This window comes from Emydura macquarii, unplaced genomic scaffold (assembly GCF_026122565.2).
Source record: "Emydura macquarii macquarii isolate MOO-44397 ecotype Brisbane River unplaced genomic scaffold, CSIRO-AGI_Emac_v2 contig_1876, whole genome shotgun sequence".
NCBI lineage: Eukaryota > Metazoa > Chordata > Testudines > Chelidae > Emydura > Emydura macquarii.
The window spans coordinates 31,122,457-31,141,737 of record NW_027132013.1 but is presented as its reverse complement, the minus strand read 5'-3'; the positions used below and the strand labels follow the sequence as shown (position 1 = coordinate 31,141,737).

Genomic DNA, 19,281 nt, shown 5'->3' with positions numbered 1-19,281 from the left:
GCTGACCATAGGGTTTGAATATCTTTACACCCACCCCATGCTGGGATTTCTGTCCCTTTCATTGGCGACTGTGACCACCAGACGAGAGTCAGCTCGACCCCTAAGTGCACAGATGCAAAGAGACAACTTATTCAGTTGGAAAAAATTTATTCCATGGCCTGCCTGCAGCTACGGGTAGCAAACCAATAGGCACTACTAGGTAGATACCATTTTAATATCTGGCAGCTGCTGGACAAGGTTGCGGATTCATTGGCCCCCTCCTCCAAGCAGGAGTTTGAGGCCATCTTAGAAGAGGGGAGATCATAGGCCAGGGCATCCCTGCAAGCTGCATCTGCAGCGGATTCCGCAGCCAGGACGATGGCCTCGGCCATATTGATGAGATGGCCATCATGGCTATAATCTTCAGGGCTCCCATCAGAGGTCCATCAGTCTATTCAGGACCTCCCTTTCAATGTCTCGGCCCTCTTTGTCGAGCAAATGGTCTCCAGGCTGCATGGCATGTAGGACTTGAGCTACTCTGAGGTTCCTCACCCTTTTTAAACCTTCTTCTTCCAGGAGGCACTTCAGGCCCCAGCAGGAGCAGCGATCTGGGAACCACTCCCACAGAGGCTCCTATAAGAAGAAAACCAAAGCTTACAAGAGGCACCAGAGCCACTCGTCATCTGCTGGCCCTCGACCAGGCTCTAACTGACCTAATCGGGGTGGAAAGCAGGCCTTTTGAAAGCGCACCCAAGAGGAACCTATCAGTCCAACTCACGGGTCCAAACCCCCTTCTGTTTTCAGGGTAGTCAGGTACTCTCGGGAATGCCCTTCGAAAGACCCCCAATTGTTGGTAATACTGATCTCCGATGCTTCAGACCTGGGATGGGGAGCTCCCCTGGGTTCCCTAAAAACCCACGGTGTATGGACCTCAGGAGAAACTGCAGCTACACATCAATATTAAGGAACTCAGGGCAATTCATCTGGCCTGTACAGTCTTCTTACCACATCTCTCCAACAAAGCAGTGCAGATACTCACGGACAATACAGCCACAGTGTACTATATATAACAAATGGGGTGGGGCTCGGTTCCCAGCCTTGTGCAAGGAGGCTGTATTTCTGGCACGTTTGCATTACTCATGAAATTCACCCAGTAGCAGTTCATCTCCCAGGAGTCAACAACTCTTTGGCGGACCGTATCAGCAGGTCCTTCTGCTCTCACCACGAGTGGTCCCTCCATCCAGAGGTGGCAACTCGCATCTTCCAAAGGTGGGGCAGTTTCCAAGTGGACCTCTTTGCTACCAGGGCCAAGAGGAAAGGCCATAATTTCTGTTCATGTCAGGGACTCAGGCATTGTTGATAGAGCCTGCACTTTCTCCTTTCCTGGTCCGGGAACCTCTTGTATGCCTTCTCTTCCCCCCCGATTCTTCTGATCCACAAGGTCCTTCTGAAAGTGAGGAGAGACCAAGCATGGGTCATCCTTGTGGCACCAGCGTGGCCCTGACAACATTGGTTTGGGATGCTGCTGGAGCTGTCACGTTCTAGGCAGTGGTTCCTGTCACTGCAACCAGACCTCCTGTCCCAGGACCACAGTTACCTGCTCCACCTAGATCTGGCCTCCTTATACCTGATGGCTTGGATGCTCCATGGCTGAGTGAGGAAGAGCAAGCCTGCTCATCCCAAGTTCAGCGCGTGCATTTCCCCAATGGAAACATCAATTCCAATAATTTTAGAGTATCTGCTCCATTTGAAACAAGTGAGGGTTGGCCTTCTCATCCATCAAGGTCCATGTGGCAGCCATATCGGCTTTCCACCCCTTGGTTGAAGGTATATTCTTTTTGCACGAAATGACAGCCAGGTTCCTTAAGGGATTAGAAAGGCTTTTCCCGCCAATAAGGGAGACTTCTCAGTGAGACTTGAACTTGGTCCTCTCCAGACTCACTGGGCCCCACTTCGAGCCCATGGCTTCGTGCTCCCTTACATACCTGACCTGGAAGATAACTTTCTTGGTGGCTATTAGATATGCCAGAAGAGTTTCGGAGATCAGGGGGTTAACATCAGAATCACCCTACACGGTGTTTTCTAAAGACAAAGTCCAACTATGCTTGCACTTTGCTTCTTTGCCTAAGGTAGTCTCTCATTTTCACCTTAACCAGGATATTTTCTTACCTGTCTTTTGTCCCAAACCTCACAGTGCCTGTGAAAAGAGACGCCGGCACTCTCTCGATGTGAGACGGGCCCTGGCGTTTTATATCGATAGGACCAAACCTTTTCACCAGTCAATGCAACTCTTCGTGAATGAGAGGGCTGCTGGTTTCTTCGCAGTGGATCTCGCAGTGGATCATGGCTTGCAGCCAAGTCTGCCATGAGCAGGCTGGAGTTGCACATCCAGTGTCCTTGACAGCCCACTGAATGGGAGCGCAGACATCTACGGCCTTCCAAGTGCATTTCCCCATATTGGACATCTGCAGGGCAGCTACCTGGTTATCAGTACACATCTTCGCATCTCCCTATGCCTTGACACTGCCATTCTAATTGCACAAGGTGTAAGGCAATGCTGAATCAGACTCAGGGCGCTGTGAACAGCACTCTGGTTACTAGCTGAATATGAGTGGAAGGCTGTTTTCTACTCCACCCTGCTTTTGTTGGTTTATCATGGTGAAGCTGCAGCTGCTGAACTAATCTTTTCCTCTGCTCTTGGTCTGCAGTGGTGTAAAAGCTCCCATAAAGCAGGTAAAGAACAACTTTGTTGCCTTCTCCTTCATCTTCCCTTCCCCCAATCAAAATGGTAGACTGCCAAAATTTGAGGTCGTGTGCTAATAAATGAAATAAGAAACAGACTTTATAACCTAATACACAGTAAAATATTTGCTCAGGATGTTTGTATGTCATCTATGTGCAAATAGTTACTGGAGCTTGTGAATTTTCTTCTGTTAATTTTACCTCCGACGTGTGGGATGGGTTTTGTTAACCTGACACCATTGTTTACAGGACTACTTCAGGACTCTTTTTTTTTTTTTTTTTTTTGTGTCCGCACATTTTAGTGGAAAAGAGCAGAAGTAAAATGCATCTTTTAGGATTGCTACTTCAGCTTTGTTTCAGAAGCATTCTGAAAACTGGATACATAACCAGTAGAAAGGCTGCCAATTTTAATTTGTTGTGGAGCTGGATTGATGTCGTTCCACCCTAAAGGTTCATTAAAACTTGGTAATTTTTTTTAGAAATACAAGTCTAGGATTTTAAAAATTGACAACTGGCCATTTGTTTGACACATCCTTCCTGATTTTTGTATCTGAATGCAAAATAATGTCCAGTGTTAAAATTCCTGCTACTGTTTTCCCATTATGCTCTCAACATACCAATTGGGATTTTGTCAGAATTCATGTCGTCTAAATAACCGGTTTATCACAGTCTTTTATAAATCCTTCATGTGGTATTTTATTGTTGATCTAAACCTTGGCTGCTGGAGGATCAACTCCAACTCTCCCCCGCTCCTCCCTCTCCTTCCACACACTGTTTCCACTGTTCTGTTAGGGCATTGTATTAGCATAGTAGGTTAATTGGAAGCTTTGTCTGCTTGGTTAGTTTTGACAAATAAGTACGAGGACATCGTGATATGCCAAAATTCTTCAGCTCAGCAAAAATGGTGGGCTTCTTTCTTATGTGCTGTTTGTTCAAATTATTGACACTTTCAGCTTCAATCTTTCTCAGTTGGCACAACAAAACATATTTTATTTTTCTGCTGATAATATGATAGAGAAAAAATGTTTAGTGATGAAGTTGCTATTTAATATTTAATTAATAAACTTTTGAGATGTTGCATATCCAGTGTCATGCTTAATGTGAAGAATTAGGGGTTGAGGACAATAGTTTTGTCAAATGCTTGCCCAGGTCTTGGACCTTTCTTAAAATATCAGTACCACTGGACATGTCTGCACAGCATGACAAAGTAAAATGTTGCTTGTGCTTAGGTCTTGTCATTTGGTAGCTGTCTTCCTTCTACCCTGCCCCTTCAAAGCACATCCAGAATGCTTGGGAAGGAAAACTGAAGCAGTTTGTATAAGCTTGAGTGCAGTTCTACTTCTCTCCATCAATTTTGGTTGGCATTTTCATCAGTTTGGGTGTTGACCTTAGCCACCTCGTGTGGCTGGGACCCAAAACTTGTGCACTCTATTTGGCTTTTGAAGTACTAGTTTGCTGGAACATGGAACAATGGAAAAACAGTCACTGGTAACTTCATGTCTGTTAGATTCTTGGGTTATACGATCCTAAAGGAGGCAATAACAGCGGCTATCATTTATCTCTTGTATTCTGTCACATTAATGCAACATATCACATGTTATGCCAACAAATCTGCTAAGGCAATATCATGCCTTGGAAACTAGAAAAGTGCTAAATTCTCTTGTTCAGCAGCACAAAATGCATAGTTTTTTCTTACATTTTATAATTTACAACTTAATTCTAATGGATTGAGAGAAATAAGATCAGATGAAGTTGCATCCCAGCCACACCCTTTGCCAAGAGGTAGCTCATAATGATAGAACTATATAAGATCGTGGTGGAAAGTGGATATCAAGAGGGTCTTTACCTGAAAAGCTGGGGTGTAAATAGTTCCGTGATCCCTACTAAAATATCCCAGAAGCATGTAGAGCCATATTCTGATCAGCATTACTTCAGGGACACCAGTGTAACTCTACTGACTTCAGTTTGGCTTGTAGTCTCCTTTTAAAATTTGAGTTCCCAGTATCTAGAGAGTTGAGCTTTGTGAAACTGAGACTCCAATTGTCAGCTTTGTGAATTGTCCAATTGAGCTTTGTGAAACTGGGACTCCAATTGGGCACAGTGCCAAGTGCTGATCAGAGATCCTGATAGTTTATCTGTGTATCATAATTCTAAATCCCATATTTTTTTCATAGTGTGCTACAAAATTGTAATTGGGGCTACATTGTAGGAATAAAATTGTAATGGTAACCCTGTAGCTTAATTCAGAGCTTTTAATTGTAATTGTAACCCTGTAGATTAATTCATAGCTTTTAATTCATACCCTTATTTGTGTCAACCTCTATATGGTTATTATTGAAATCATGTAACATTTGAACTTCTCTCAGTCATACTCCATCTTGTGAATGTAAAACCCCATTTTGACCTATGTACTCCATCTTGTGTAAAAACCCCATTTTGACCCTATGTACTCCATCTTGTGTCAAACCCTTTCTAAACCTTTAGATGAATAAGATAGTTATCTGAACAAGGTATGAATGGAGGGTGTATGTGTGTGTGAGTCAGACCCAAACTGCCAGCTTGTCCTGATGAAGTTGTCCTGATGAAGTGTGAAGTCCATCCTAGGCTGAAGAGTGTGAACATAGCCCCAAAAGCAAAGAAGGATCCACCCCAGAAAAACTTAATCAAACTTAATCAAGACATCAAAGAACAAGCTGAAAGTCACGTCTGCTATTGTACCAGCAATCAAGGGTCACAGAGAAGCGACGTGACACAGCAGAACTGAAAAACCTATAAAAGACTGGGTGAGATTTCAAGGCTTTGGGGGGAAAAACAGCGTTCTACATATCATCTAAAGAAGAGCGTCGGTGCGCGCCCGACAAGGACCCTGCTCTCCTCGTGCCCAGCTTCCCTGGCCAGGTAGCTGCCACGAGCCACGATTCCAGCAACGAACCCTAGCTACGATCTCAAGCCACAATCAGGACTGGTAGCTATATATAACTATAGAACGCTTTCTGGTATGTTTGGGCGCGTGTATGTGTATGTGTGTGTGTGTGTGTGTGTGTAGGTTTAAGTTAGTTATTACTTTAGTTTTTGTCAATAAATGCGGCATACTGCCTTTTCCCCTTGAAAAAGTCCCGAGTGCTTAATTTTGCACAACAACATGATTGCTCCATTTTAATCTCTTTTATGCAGAAGTAAATTCCAGATTTTGCCACATAAATCAAAGGGAAATTTTGTTTCTTGGAAGGGAAAGTAAATGAAGATGAAAACACTAAAGGGAAAGTAAATACATGTGCGTAGATCATAATTAGCAAATTAATTTTGTATTTGCAAGGCAATTCTTCACACAATCTATTTATATTTACACGGTTACCTTCTGCCCCTTCCAGATGACAACTCAGATCAATTTGTAATTTTTAGTTTTCGAATGGGGAAGGCAAGACTGACTGAGTTTTTTGGCACATATCTGCTGTAGAAGATGTACTTGTTTAAGCCTGATGTATTTATGATGAACGAATAAATCCCTTTAATGTTTCTCTTTCCAAAGCAACCCTCACCCCCAACCGCTTAACTATGAGGCATTATTGGATAGGATTGGATAGGTTTGGGAACTGTGCTGGCCTCAGTGCAGGTTAGGTCAGTTGGCTCTTGCTCCTCAGAGGAAAAATTTCATTGCAGTGTTAGTGGAAATCTTATTTTTACACGTGCACACAGCATTTTAATTTCACATCTTTATATAATGTCTGTGAATGTTTTTAAAAGAAGGAAGCTTTATTTTTATCCTACCACTTAAAAAGATGAAGGGAGTTAGAGAAAATTCTAAAAATCTGAATTGAACTAAAGGAGTGGGAAAATGAGATCACTTTCAACTTACTTTTGACCTACTATTTAAATTTGGCTAAAAACAAGCTTTTCTAAAACCTAAGACCAACTGGCACTAACAAAAGTGTGGAAACAATGCAATGAGAATAGTTTTAAACAAAGAAATTCCTGAAATGTTTGAAATGCAAATTTTGCAGCCCTATCAAGTGACTGTCAAAAGCGAAATTACTGATTTTTTTTGTCAGGATCCAAACTGAAATAAATGCAAATAATGAAGGAAGAACATAATAAAGAGAGAGTTTTAAGATTATTCACTTTGGATAATAAGATTTTGTTGGTAATTTAGGGGAGTTTAGGTTTTATCTAATGGGAAATTGATGAGCAGAACTAGGAGGTATAATTTACCGCTGGAGCTATGCCAGTATAATTTCCCATGTGGACATTCTGTTCTGGAATAAAAGTGATTTTTTTTTCAGTACCTTATTTATTTTCTGATTTCTAAAGTGACACAAACCATACTGAAAAAAGTCACTTATTTTGGAACAGAGGAGTGGTTTTCAACCTTTTTTTCATTTGTGGACCCCTAAAAAATTTCAGAGGGAGGTGTTGGAAATCCTAGGAAAAGTCAGCAGGCCCCCAAATAAAAACTACTGGATTAGAGTGCTCAGATGAAGTATACTGGCATAGCTGTGGAAGCAGTATAATACTACTACTATAGTTCTGTCAGTTAATATCACCATGTAGATGAGCCACTGTTGCTTGCGACTTGACTTCTAAGTTTACAGTGTTTCTCTTTAAAGATGCTGTTCTGTCCTTATTTCTTTGGATGTACTGTAGGATTTATATTTAAAAGAAAAATATTTTACAATGTTGTGTAGCCCTTAGATATATAGGGAAGGTCTAAGTAATCCACTCGTTTAGTTCTGTAGGTTATAAGGAGATATGAGAGCACCCCTTTCACGAACACCTTTTTGATAAGAATAAAAAGATAAGTGAGTTGAGTGTAGTGTGATCAACTTGACCCTGAGCTTTCTTTTAGTGTACAATAAGTTGGATGCTTTTTTTCATACTTGTATGTTAAAATGTCACCTGATCTAGTCCCTTATCTGAAGGGATGCTAATTATTTTGTGATTTGGGTCCAACCATTGAATCCCATGTGCTTCTAAGCCCCCTGGATCTGGGTAGTGACTGGTCACTGTTTTTGTCTCTGGTTTCCTCAGATTTACTCCCCAAATGTGGACCCGATGTCTGAAATCCTTCCTGGGCAGTCGGTTCTTGCTGTTTGGAACCCAAAACCCACTAGGAACCAATGCTTCTGCCCTCGTGACTCTCCCAGTTGCTTATACACATACTCCCCAGAGTCCACGTGGCTTTGAGAACTTTGGTGTTCTACTTATGCCTTTTAGGAACAATGTGGGAGGAAAGCAAGGAAACACCATCTTAGCAAAGGAATTTCTTCAGTCCTTAAACTCCTGTGACTCTATGGAACGAACACACACATCTCTCTCTCTCTCTCTCTCAAAAGCACAAGAGACTTTCAGATCTATGAAAAACAGCAAACTGCTGAATGTATCCACACTATATCTGATCTCAACCCTTTTTGTGAGCCCCTGAGTTTGGTCCAAATTCTTAAGAGGCAAGGTCCTTCCTGCCTCCAGTAGTTCTCCTGGGCCTTCTGTTTCCTGCAGGGCAATGGCCCATTTTGGTGTGGAAAAGCACATCCCTCTTCGGGTCACATGGTCAAGCAAAGAAAACTGTACCTTTCCCAGCCATGTGCTTAGATTAGGGTGCAAGAAGGGATACGGTGATTACTCCAGCCCCTTCCCTCTAGGCGGGTATTGAGTCCATTCAACATCAGTGGCTCTTCTGGAAGCAACCCTATTGTTTCACTAGGAGAAAACCACCAATGTTGGACATTGATAGCCTCATCACCACTTTCCCCATGGCTTCCTCACAACGTGTCTGTTCCTGCTCCAGAATGAACCATCTAATCTGCAATGACGGTAACAATTACAAATAGTGCTTATAAAATCAACTAGAATTCATAACTGGACACAGACCCATTTCCTGAACTGTTCCACAGCTGTTAGCTGTTTTATCTCACACTCACAGCACCTCCTCTGTGAGTTGCTGCTTCTAGAAATGGCAACCCATTGCACAGGCTGTTGGCAGGAGTAGAGATTTTTGTTTTATGTAGCCCAATGCCATAAATAGGCACTTTAGTGCCTGAGGTGAGCAAGCATATTTGTGCTCCCTACCATTTTTCTGTCACTTTTCTGCCCCATTTTTCCACCCCCAGGGCTTCGGGCCCTGGGCAGTTACTCCACTTGCCCCGTCCTGGTTTACGGCCTTGTTGTAGTTGTTGTGTTTCAAAATGCAATTTAAAAAAAAGAACGGGCAGAGTCATATTTCACCTGCAGGACACTAGCATATCCTCTGATATATCAGCATGGGCATATCTGATCCTGGTTATCTCCTCTTGCTGATAAGCTCAAAACTCCTCCCCTTTTTCCCCTCTACTTTGTCTTCTGTACTGTACTAGTGGTTTCCTTTCTGCATTGTTGGACTCTGTGTTTTCACAGCAGCATTCTGTCAGTGAAACAGCTACCATGAGGGCTCTTTGTTGATGCTTGTGAAATTGGGATGATGTTCAGGGCATGCAGAATGCACAACCAGGAGGCAGTATGTGGGGGAGGGGAGAGAGTATATATGAGAAATGTAGTGTATCTGGCCATTTTTCTCCTCCTCTAGCCCGTCCGTGTCTGTCTCAATCTTTTGACAGGAAACTTTAAAACAGCATATCCTCTCGCACCCAGTGTCCCAGTATTACATACAAGAGTGTACAAAGAAGGTTAAAAATCCAAAATATGAGGCTTCTGTCACCTATAGATCTCTTGTCCACTTTTCTATCTTTTCCTTTGGTCTTACTTCGAGAGGGGGATTTTTTTTGTTACAATGTTGTCACGTGACTTGAACGTTCCATGAATATGCCTTAAATTACATTTTATTCCCCTGTTAGGATTTTTTCTTTATAATGCTTTTCTCTCTGTTTTTAATCCAATCTTTGCATTTCCTCTTCCTGTAAATTCCCTCTTTTAATTTTCTCATCCTCACTTGCAGTCTAGTCCTGCGTAGTCTCTTCTGCTCCTTCCTTTTTTTGTCCTTCTTGGTCCCTTTTCAATATATCTCTTTAGCTTTTCTGGTTTCTTTCAAATGTATGGACAGTGAAGAGAATCTTGCTGCTGCTTTTAAATAGCTAATCATTTGTCTTGTTGTGACTTTGGTTTTCAGAAAAACCCCAGGACATTTCTAGCACTCTAAGAGAAGTTTTTGAGCACCTTAAGCCTGTTTAAGAGTTTATTACATTCCACTTTGTACAAAATTAGATTCTTTCGCCCCATGTGGTTTTGGAAATGAAATCCACCCAAAACTGTAAAGTGTTGATGATAAGCAAAAAACATGGTCATTGCAACAGAATCCAGATTCAATTACCTTCACAGGATGAAAAAAATTGTTGGTCAATCTGTATAAATAGCTAAACGCATATTATTTTAAGCACCAATAGTGAACACAAAGCTGTACCAGGCACAAATAAAGGCACACTAATATAGAGGATAGCCTTTGGCGTGGACTGCTTACCTACTGTAGACTACTTGAGATAACCTGTGCTTGAGACAGCCTTTATCATAAAATAATGCACTAATAACACAGTGGAAAAAGCTACTGGAGCCTTTGAGAACACTGACTAGACAAAGAAATTATTACTTCTAGAAATCTCCCTTTTCAGCTGCCATAAGGACAAGCTCGTCTGACTTTAAGATGGCAAACAATTAGATACCAAAAACTCTGAAATGTGTGGTATGATGCTATTACTTGTTGACTTATCACTACAGGGATTGAGATCAGTTCACTTCTGTGTAATATGTTGTCTACTGTATATAATTTGTATTAATTTTACCTTGCCTTATTGCCCCTTTGGAACAACAGTTAGGAGTTGAACTTTCGTGTCTCTCTCTCACCCCTTATCGCTATAATATTTTAGTACATTACAGAACTGTAATAAACCCATCAAGATCTAAATACAAATTTTCTTGTTCTCTCTCCCCTTTCTTTGTGTATAGTCAGAGGATCTCTGCCATCTTTCTCCAGTATCATTTATTGGCCTAGTAGGTTGGATTTGTTTCTCTTTTTTTCTTTCTTTCCCCTTGCTCCCAGGAGATATTTCCTCTTGCTCCCAGGAGATATTGGTGATCATGGCTGTGTAGAATAGATGAGTTTTACCTTTTTGTCTCGAAATTGGTAAGATTAGAAGGAAAATTAATTTCCTGCAGCAATGTATTTCATAACTGCAAGCTAGCTGCTGTCCCATTCTCAAGAGTCTCCTATTCCATTTAAAAAAAAATCTTTGATCACTTCACAGAAGTGGTCTGTTAGATGTTTCACGCTCCCCCAGCCACATTGGAAGTCAGGGATTGTTCTCTTCTATAAGCAAGCTGCTTGACTGCATCAGATTTTTTTACTCCATTTCTTTTCTATATCTGTTTATGTATCTATGTACAGGTTCACTTCCATTTACTATCTGGATTATGAGTCTGTGTGAAGGAGGAGATGGATGAATTTTTTTTTCTGTTATAGGCCAAAAACTAGCATTCTAGCAATAGTAGTACTGAAGAATTAAACATTCGAACATCAATCAATATAGAGTTGAGATAGAAAACCTTAACTTTGCTTCCTTGAGATGATGCCTTTTAAAATCTGGTCTGTTTATATGGTTTTCCAGTTTGTATACTGCATTAAATACCAATTCTTATATATATTTTATCATATATATTTAGGGCAGATCCTTAGATGGCGATGCAACTATTTATACCATTGTCCTCAGTGAGTTTACACCAGCTGTGGTCAAACCCATTTTGTTCAACCTGCCTTTAAATCTCACTAAGCCCTGCAGAGCAAGTCTTGTTTGAAGGAAATAATCACAGTTGTTTAAACTTGTGAATATCTTACATTTCAATTAATCAGTTTCAGTCTCTGGAGCAGTGTTCAAACCCATACACTAGCTTTGAATCTATCTAAAAGCTGAATGAAAAACATTAACTTGCTGACATTTATAATAAAACAATTAAACTGATTTTTTTAAAATCTCATTTAAACTTAAAAATCCAGCCATATCAGAAATTTGTAAATAGTTTACTATTGTGTAAGTTTCTAGTTTGTATACTTCAGGGGAGGTGGGGGTTGGGGATGTGGATATATGTATAAAATGTAAGGATTAGTGACCATTTCTTACCTAAAGAGAGAATATTTTAAGGCATGGCTCTCTAAGTCTTCACCGTAGCTGTCTTTCTTGGACCAATATAAAACTACTCATCACTGTACCGTAACATTTTATGATGGTCTGTGTCACACTGGCTAGATAGGCGGGGGGTAGGGGGCATTTATTATGTTCGACATCAATATGTTAAAATCCTAATAATTTGTACAAGAAATACCAGGTCATGTACTGTTAGAAAGGCTATAATGTGATAAGTAAGATGATGATGTTTATGTTCATGTGTTTATATATGTAATGGAAGTTATGGATTTGTTTGCTATATCTGTATTTCAAACTGTGCTGTGTCTGGGTGACACCCCAGGCAGGATGGCTGCAGCACTAGCCTGCTTAATGGCCCATTAAGGAAACTCCCAGGTGCAATGGCCCAGGGTGAGAAGCCAGGGATACACTTCATGAGTCACCAGGACTTACTTATGTGACTCTGGACTCCATCTTGTTCCTGTAAAATTCCACAAGCAGCATGGCAAAGACCAAAGGCAGCTGCCCGAGATCCATTTCATCTTTCAGTCTCTGTCTTCAGTCTTCACCTACCTCTGGATAAACTCATCTGCAACTGAACTGAAGCTGTGAAACAAAGGACTGAGACCCATCCAGGTACTGGATGTATACCAGAGGCACTATGCAAGCCTCCAAACTCCACAATTCTACTAGGAACCTGATATATATGAACTTTTTCAAATCATTTGTATGTATCTGATTGCTTTAATCCTTTAACATTTCTCTTATACTTTGTTTCTTTTTTTATAATAAACGTTTAGTTTTAGTTACTAAAGGATTGGCTGGCAGCGTGGTATTTTGGGTAAGATCTAAACTTATATTGATCTGGTAATGTGGCTGACCCTTTGGGGTCAGGAGAACCTTTTTTGATAAAGAGCATAGAGTTTTAAATAACTGGTCTCCTTACTGGACCTAGTGGCTGATTGGGAGCCAGAGACTGAAATGCAGTAAAGGGGGCTGTATATATTTTATTTTGGCTTCTTGATAACCAGTGAGGGGAATCAGAAGCACTGTTTGTGGCTGGTTGGGAAGTTTGACTTCAGAGTCACCCACCAGTGTTGGGAGAATCTGCTCCTCTTTTACAGCCTACCCTGACCTTGGCATTTTCAGGTGGCTATCTTAGGCACGGACAATTCACAGTCTGAGCTTCTAAAAATTCAGTGTGGAGTTGGAAACAGCCAGCTTGATGGAGCTAACCAGGAGAATCATTCAGACATGCAAAGAACTTATGCTTCAGGGTTTCAGATGGCCACCTACAGGAGTCAGGAAGGGATTTGTTCCCCCCACTCTTCTGTGCATTCAGATGTGTGGGTTTTAAAAAAAAACAAAACCAAAAAGTTCCTTTCTCTAAAGCCTCAAGGATGGCTAGAGATGGGGCATTAGACAGGGAGGGCCAGGGCTCTGAGGTGGCACCAAGCATTCTGTCTCAGGTGTTCGGCTGTTGGTTCTTGCTCACAAGCTCAGGGACTAATTGATGGCCATATGTGGAGTCAGGAAGGAATTTTCCCCCAGGTTAGATTGGGTATATTTTTTGTCTTCCTCGGCAGTATATGGGTGTGGGTCACTTTCCAGGATTATCTGGGTATGTGTCTCTGAATCATTGGCAGGAATATCAGGCATTGGTGCATCTCGGTCCCTCCTGTTCCCTGTTTGTGACACATAATAGTTTAGTCTCCTTTGGGCTGAAATATTTGGTCTAACTTTGGTTGTTGAGTTTAATGAGTAAGTGCTGAGTGGTACTGGTGGCTTGTGATATACAGGAGGTCAGACTAGATGATCTAATGGTCCTTTCTGGCCTTAATCTCTGTTAACTTGTACTCTTTTCAAACTTCTCCAAGATGGTTGGGGGTGGGGAAGTTATGACTGGTATCCACAAACAAACTTCTTTTAAGATAGTCACTGTCCTACCTTGTGCAATATCATTTTTATGCTCTGGATTGAGTTTTTTTCCACAGTTTGTGAGGTTGGTCTGGGATGCAAAGTCAAGCAAAACTTGTCCTATTTCTCACTTCCTATTCAAAATAGCTCAAGAATGACTGGAAAAGTCTGCAAAACTACTCTCTGAACCATTTCAGTGTGCAAAATTGGGTCTGTGTAGGCTCATCAAGTTCATCAAAGGGCCTACATGAAATGGAAATGGATAACACTTAGTCAGAAGACAGCCTGAAAGAAGTAGGCAGGATGTCAGCAATACTTCGTTTGTTATCTATCATTTACCAGAAATAAAATCGTAAGCAGACGTTTGCTAGATAGAGAAGTGGCTGCAGAAAGCATATTTGTCTAACCATAGCAAATACACAAGATGCTGCTAACAGACAGCTTCCATCCCACATAATTCTTTCTTGTCCCAAAGAACAAAAATATTGGAGTAATATATCCAAAGATCAATCCATGGTTAAAAAGGTATCTCCATATTTCAAACTCTGTCTGTTGGACACCAAGAAATGGGGGCTGATGTCATTTATTGGAAAAATATCTAATAGTCAGACAATGGAAATCTGACACACTTTGAGTGTTCAGAAAGGCTGAAAGAATTGTCACGTTGAATGGTGAGAGCTACTCTTTCTCAATCTATCACTCGTGGAGCAGAACTGAATTTGGTGTTTTCTGGATACATTAATCCATGGTATCACTGCACTCTGAGTATCTTCCCCTCACACACTCAGGAAGTGAGTGGGGAAGAGCATGAGGAGGAATGTAGTGGGAGAGAGCGCTTCACTCCCTCTCCAGACCTGGGGGCTGCAGTTAGGTTCTTTACCCTCTTTTTCAACATTAGAAACCTGCCCTCTGCTTCTCCTCAGTACATCCAGTTCCCATAGATACCTTCTGTTGGCATAGACACAGCAGGAGTTTTATTGCTGCTAGCACCGTTGGCTTGAGGAGGATGGAACTGAGGATTTATTCTACAAGGCCTCCTGATGGAATAGTGTATAATGATCTGTTGGCTGAAGACCCATTTTAAGAAATAAGCCCAAGGGAGCAGAGTTGTAGTTGAACTGTTAACCCTAACTCAGCTATTTCTTGACTCGTTCAACTTCCATGCTGCTTTCTTTTGTCAGGGCTGGAATGTAGGTGGCCGTGCCTGGTGGTTCGTGTAGAGCAGAGACCTGGGTCCCCACACCGCTGCAGTTCAGAAGCAGGATCTGAGGTCAGGGACCAAGAGTCAGGTAGCAGGAATCAGGCCAAATAAAGAGGTCTGGATCAGGTAGAGCTGGCTGAACTGCCTGAAACAGGGTGGAACCCAGTTGTACAGAAACAGAAATACGAATTTTCATGCTTTTTCAACTTCCAGTTGATTTATTAGCTATGAGTGAAAAATACCAAACAATAAAAATATTCTCTGTGCCTGCAGAGGAAGTGAAAAGCTGTGAAAAGTTGGCTTAGCAACTGAAGGAACTCTGTTTCAAGGTGTCTGTCTAATGATTTCCACCAATTCAGGGGAGTGACTTTGTTCAAAGTAAACATGTACTGTTTAAATGGTTCTGCTCCAGCTCTGAAATTTATTATGACTGAGGACTGATTTTGAGATGCCCATGCCATGGCAGCAGCATCATCTTCAGAAGTTAGGCATCTACCTTTATATCTGGGGTCGAGAATGTTTGCAAGAAAATGAGATGGAGTTAGTGCTTGATCCATTCACTTCTTTATTGCCTGCAGTTTAACTTTCTGGTGAGGTATTTCTTTCTTCAATGTCTCTTGAAGTGCCTTCCAAATTTTGACAGCATCAGCAATGCAGCAACAATTTCTCTGAAGTTTGTTTAAGGCTATGGATATAGGCTTCAGTATACTGAGCATATCTTCTACATTCCTCTTTAATCCATTGTTAAATCCTTTGGATGAGATACTTCCATCTATTTTATCATGGTTTTCTTCCCAAAGTTTTATGAGAATGGGCTGGTTCGTAATAAATTGTTCAAAATAATCAACCACAGAATTCCATCGAACAACTTGAGGGAGATTTAGTTTGGATCCTCCTGCTCTCTTCGGTGAAGCTGAAGCAAAATGGTTGTTACCGAAGTATTTTGTGACTTCAACAACATTTTCTTTTAGTCCTGGAGAAGACGTACTTAAGTCTGGCTAAAAGATGCATTAAACGGGCACTGCAGCCATATATTGTTAAGGAGCATCCTTCCGTTTCTTAGTATCTTCTCATCTTTGCCACGTTTGTAGCATTGTCCGTGACAAAACTGTGCATGTGACAGTTGAATTTTTGTTCACAGTTCATTACAACTGTCACTGCCACTTCTTTAAATATTCCGTTGTATGGGCATTTCCCAATGTATCTGGTGTTTCTGAAAGATATGCAACCCATCTTCTGTTGTCACATAGGCACATATTACTGGATCATTGTGTACATTGCTCCACCCATCAAGGCTTAAACTGGCAAATTTCCCCTCAGTATCTCTTGCACCCTGTTCAAGTTCCTTCTCGTACACTGTATCTAGCAACCTTCCACCAACGTCTGCTCTACCAGGAGGAGTGTAGCCTGGTTGTAAGGACTCAACCATGTCAATGAAGTGTTTATTGTTAACAGTGCGAAAAGGAGAATTTGTGGCATAAATTAACCGAGCAATCTTCCAGTTTTTCTGTTCCAAAAGTGTGGGAGAATATAGGAAGCTGTGTGTGTACTGAATGTCTTCCCTTTTTCTTTCCAGTCCACTCCACTGTTCCTTTCTACTCTGCCTCTGTCCTTAAGACAGTATCTTAACTAATTCCTCTGCCTTGGTTGGCCCAGCTCCACCACCATATAAGCACAGAACAACAGCAATCCTATCCAAGCCTGTGTCTTTCATTACACATGTGACTTTAGTTTGTTGAGAAACACAAACTGAAAGCCCAGAACTTTCAAGACGGAAGAGCTGGTAGTTAGGCTGGACAGATTAGAGCCATTAATTCATTTTTATGAGACTAAGTGTAGGGTTAGCATGTTTGTGATGAGATTTAATTGTAATTGTTTTTTAAAGGAGAGGGAAATTTAGTGTTGATTTAAAAAAAAAAAAACAATTTAAATTTAAAAAAATCTGTTTTTAATTGACTTTTATCCACCCTGGTTGCAACATGGGCTCTCATTTTAATCAATCCCTGACTCTTTCAAGCAAAGAGTTTCTTAAATTCTTTGAGAGTCACAACTAATAGAATGGAATCAGGTAGGCATTTTGATTGTGCTATTCTAACTAACAGCCTTTTCAGGATTTCACCTTGACTCTGTAAGTGAAGTTGACCTATTTAGTTTAATCCTTGTATGCAGAGCTAATTAAATTCTTTAATTACATTGTAAGGATAAATTTAAGTCCAAAACCTCTTCTGGGATCAAGTCTAGAAATTGGGTGTTTTAACGTTTGCATTTTGAAGGGTTAGATTACCTTTCTGTATTCAGAATGGCAATATGCTCCTCAAAACACTGTGTTCGTTGTTTTGCTTGAGACCGCAATGGATATAAAATGTTGATGAAAGGTGATAGTCAAATGCATTGCCTCAGCATTTATAACAAGCAAATATCCATGGGAAAATCAAGATTCGTAAAGCAGCAGAAGCTGTTTTTACAAACGCAATGGTGTTTTACAATGACACCACCATTGACTGAAATTGATTTCAGCTCTGTCTCATGGCTCTTAGAGATTTCTGCAACACTTAGTTACTCAACAGTTGCATAGTGTGGACCATAACTTAATAGAGAAGTTGTCTTCCAGATGCAATCTTGTTTGTGACTGATACCATCCTAGTGAATACAGCAGTCTCATACTTTGAAAAGTAATAGTTAAAACTGCATGCATATGTTAATTTGTCACCATGTTTAATATGAGTGTTTTGTCCTTGCTGGCAAATAGATGACTCTCCTTCCTTTTGTCATTTCATTTCCCCGTCCCAGTGTTTGTCCTCTTGCTTCTCTGGGCATTCTTCTTGCCTCCTTTTCTGCTGCTCTCCTGAGCATCTGGTCCTTTTTCTCCTCTTGCACAGCATTTTGCGTTGCTTTGATTCCATTGGACATTCCTCTTCAACTGGAAGTTCCACTTCTACTGTTGAATTCTGTTCTCTTTAGGTCTGGTTTGCCCAACGCTTCCTATGTAGCAGTAGCTGTAATGAAGACATTGGCTGGATCCTCTTCCTTGATTCCCACTAAAAGCAGCTGGAAACAAGGGGAAGGCAACTGCATGTGATATGTCCACTTTTCTCAGACTGCTAGCCACCATTCCAGGTTGCTTACTGTTTGACTTATTTTGGGCTTCACTTGCACAGATATGCTTGATCATAAGTAGTTTATTAATTTTAATGTAGTCTTAGAACTACTGTAAATTTGCTTAAAATTGAAATATTTTTTGTTGCATCACTGAATAATGGGTCAGCTGTCGAACTGCAAGATGCTACTTGGCATAGATTCCATTTAGAAAGATTTTAGCACTGAAAAATTGAGCAGTGCTGTGCATGACTAGTGTATTTCAGATTCACATTTGCTTAAATATGTTTTTCTTGTGTGTTTCATTTGGTCCTCATTCTGGCATGTCAATTCTGTAATCATATCCATAAAACTGTAATATGGCTAGAATGAAAATCTGCACTGGAGAAAAAGCAATTTTCTTAATTCCTCCAAGATTATCATTACAGTAATATGAGGTGGCAACATTTGCAGCTGATATGATATAAAACTACTCAAGATGATTAAGTCCAAGGCTGACTTGTGAAGTGTTGCAAAGGGATGTCACAAAACTGGGTGACTGGGTAACAAAATGGCAGATAAAGTTCAGTTTTGATAAATGCAAATATTTGATAAATGAACATTGGAAAACATAATCCCAACTATGCATTTAAAATGATGGGGTTTAAATTAGCTGTTACCTCTCAAGAAAGAGATCTTGGAGTTATTGTGGATAGTTCTCTGAAAACGTCCACTCAGTGTGCAGTGGCAGTCAAAAACAGCTAACAGAATGTTTGAAATCATTAGAAAAGGGATGGATAGATAGTAAGACAGAAAATATCATATTGCCTCTTTATAAATCCATGGTACACCATTTCTTGAATACTGCATGCAGATCTGGTCACCCCATCTCAAAAAAGATATATTGGAATTGGAAAAGGTACAGAAAAGTGCAACAGAAATGATTATAGGGAGCAGCTTCCCATATGAGGAAAGATTTAATAAGACTGGAGCTTTTCAGTTTGGAAAAGAGACAGCTAAAGGGTGATATGATGGAGGTCTGTGAAATCCTGACTGGTGTGAGGAAAGTAAATGAAGTGTTTACTCTTTCTTATAATGCAGAACTAGGGGTCACCAAATTAAATTAATAGGCAGCAGGTTTAAAACAAAATGAAGTATTTCTTCACCCAACACACAGTCAATCTGTGGAACTCCTTGCCAGAGGATGTTGTGAAAGCCGAGACTATAAAGAGGTTAAAAAAACTAGGTAAGTTCATGAAGGATAGGTCC

At 40.7% G+C, this 19,281-nt stretch overlaps 1 protein-coding gene across 3 annotated transcripts in view; it reads left to right on the top strand.

The window, feature by feature from the left end:
* The window catches only part of STXBP6 (syntaxin binding protein 6), a 222,573-nt gene that overhangs the window by 31,837 nt on the left and 171,455 nt on the right, over nt 1-19,281 (top strand). For 2 of the 3 annotated variants that reach the window (XM_067558076.1, XM_067558074.1), the window contains exon 1: nt 17,925-18,054. The exons of the other annotated variant lie outside the window; for it this stretch is intronic. In XM_067558076.1, coding sequence (XP_067414177.1) covers nt 18,018-18,054 — 37 coding nt within the window. In that variant the 5' untranslated portion in view covers nt 17,925-18,017. Of the gene's footprint in view, nt 1-17,924; nt 18,055-19,281 lie in introns of those variants that run through there. 3 annotated transcript variants of the gene reach the window in all.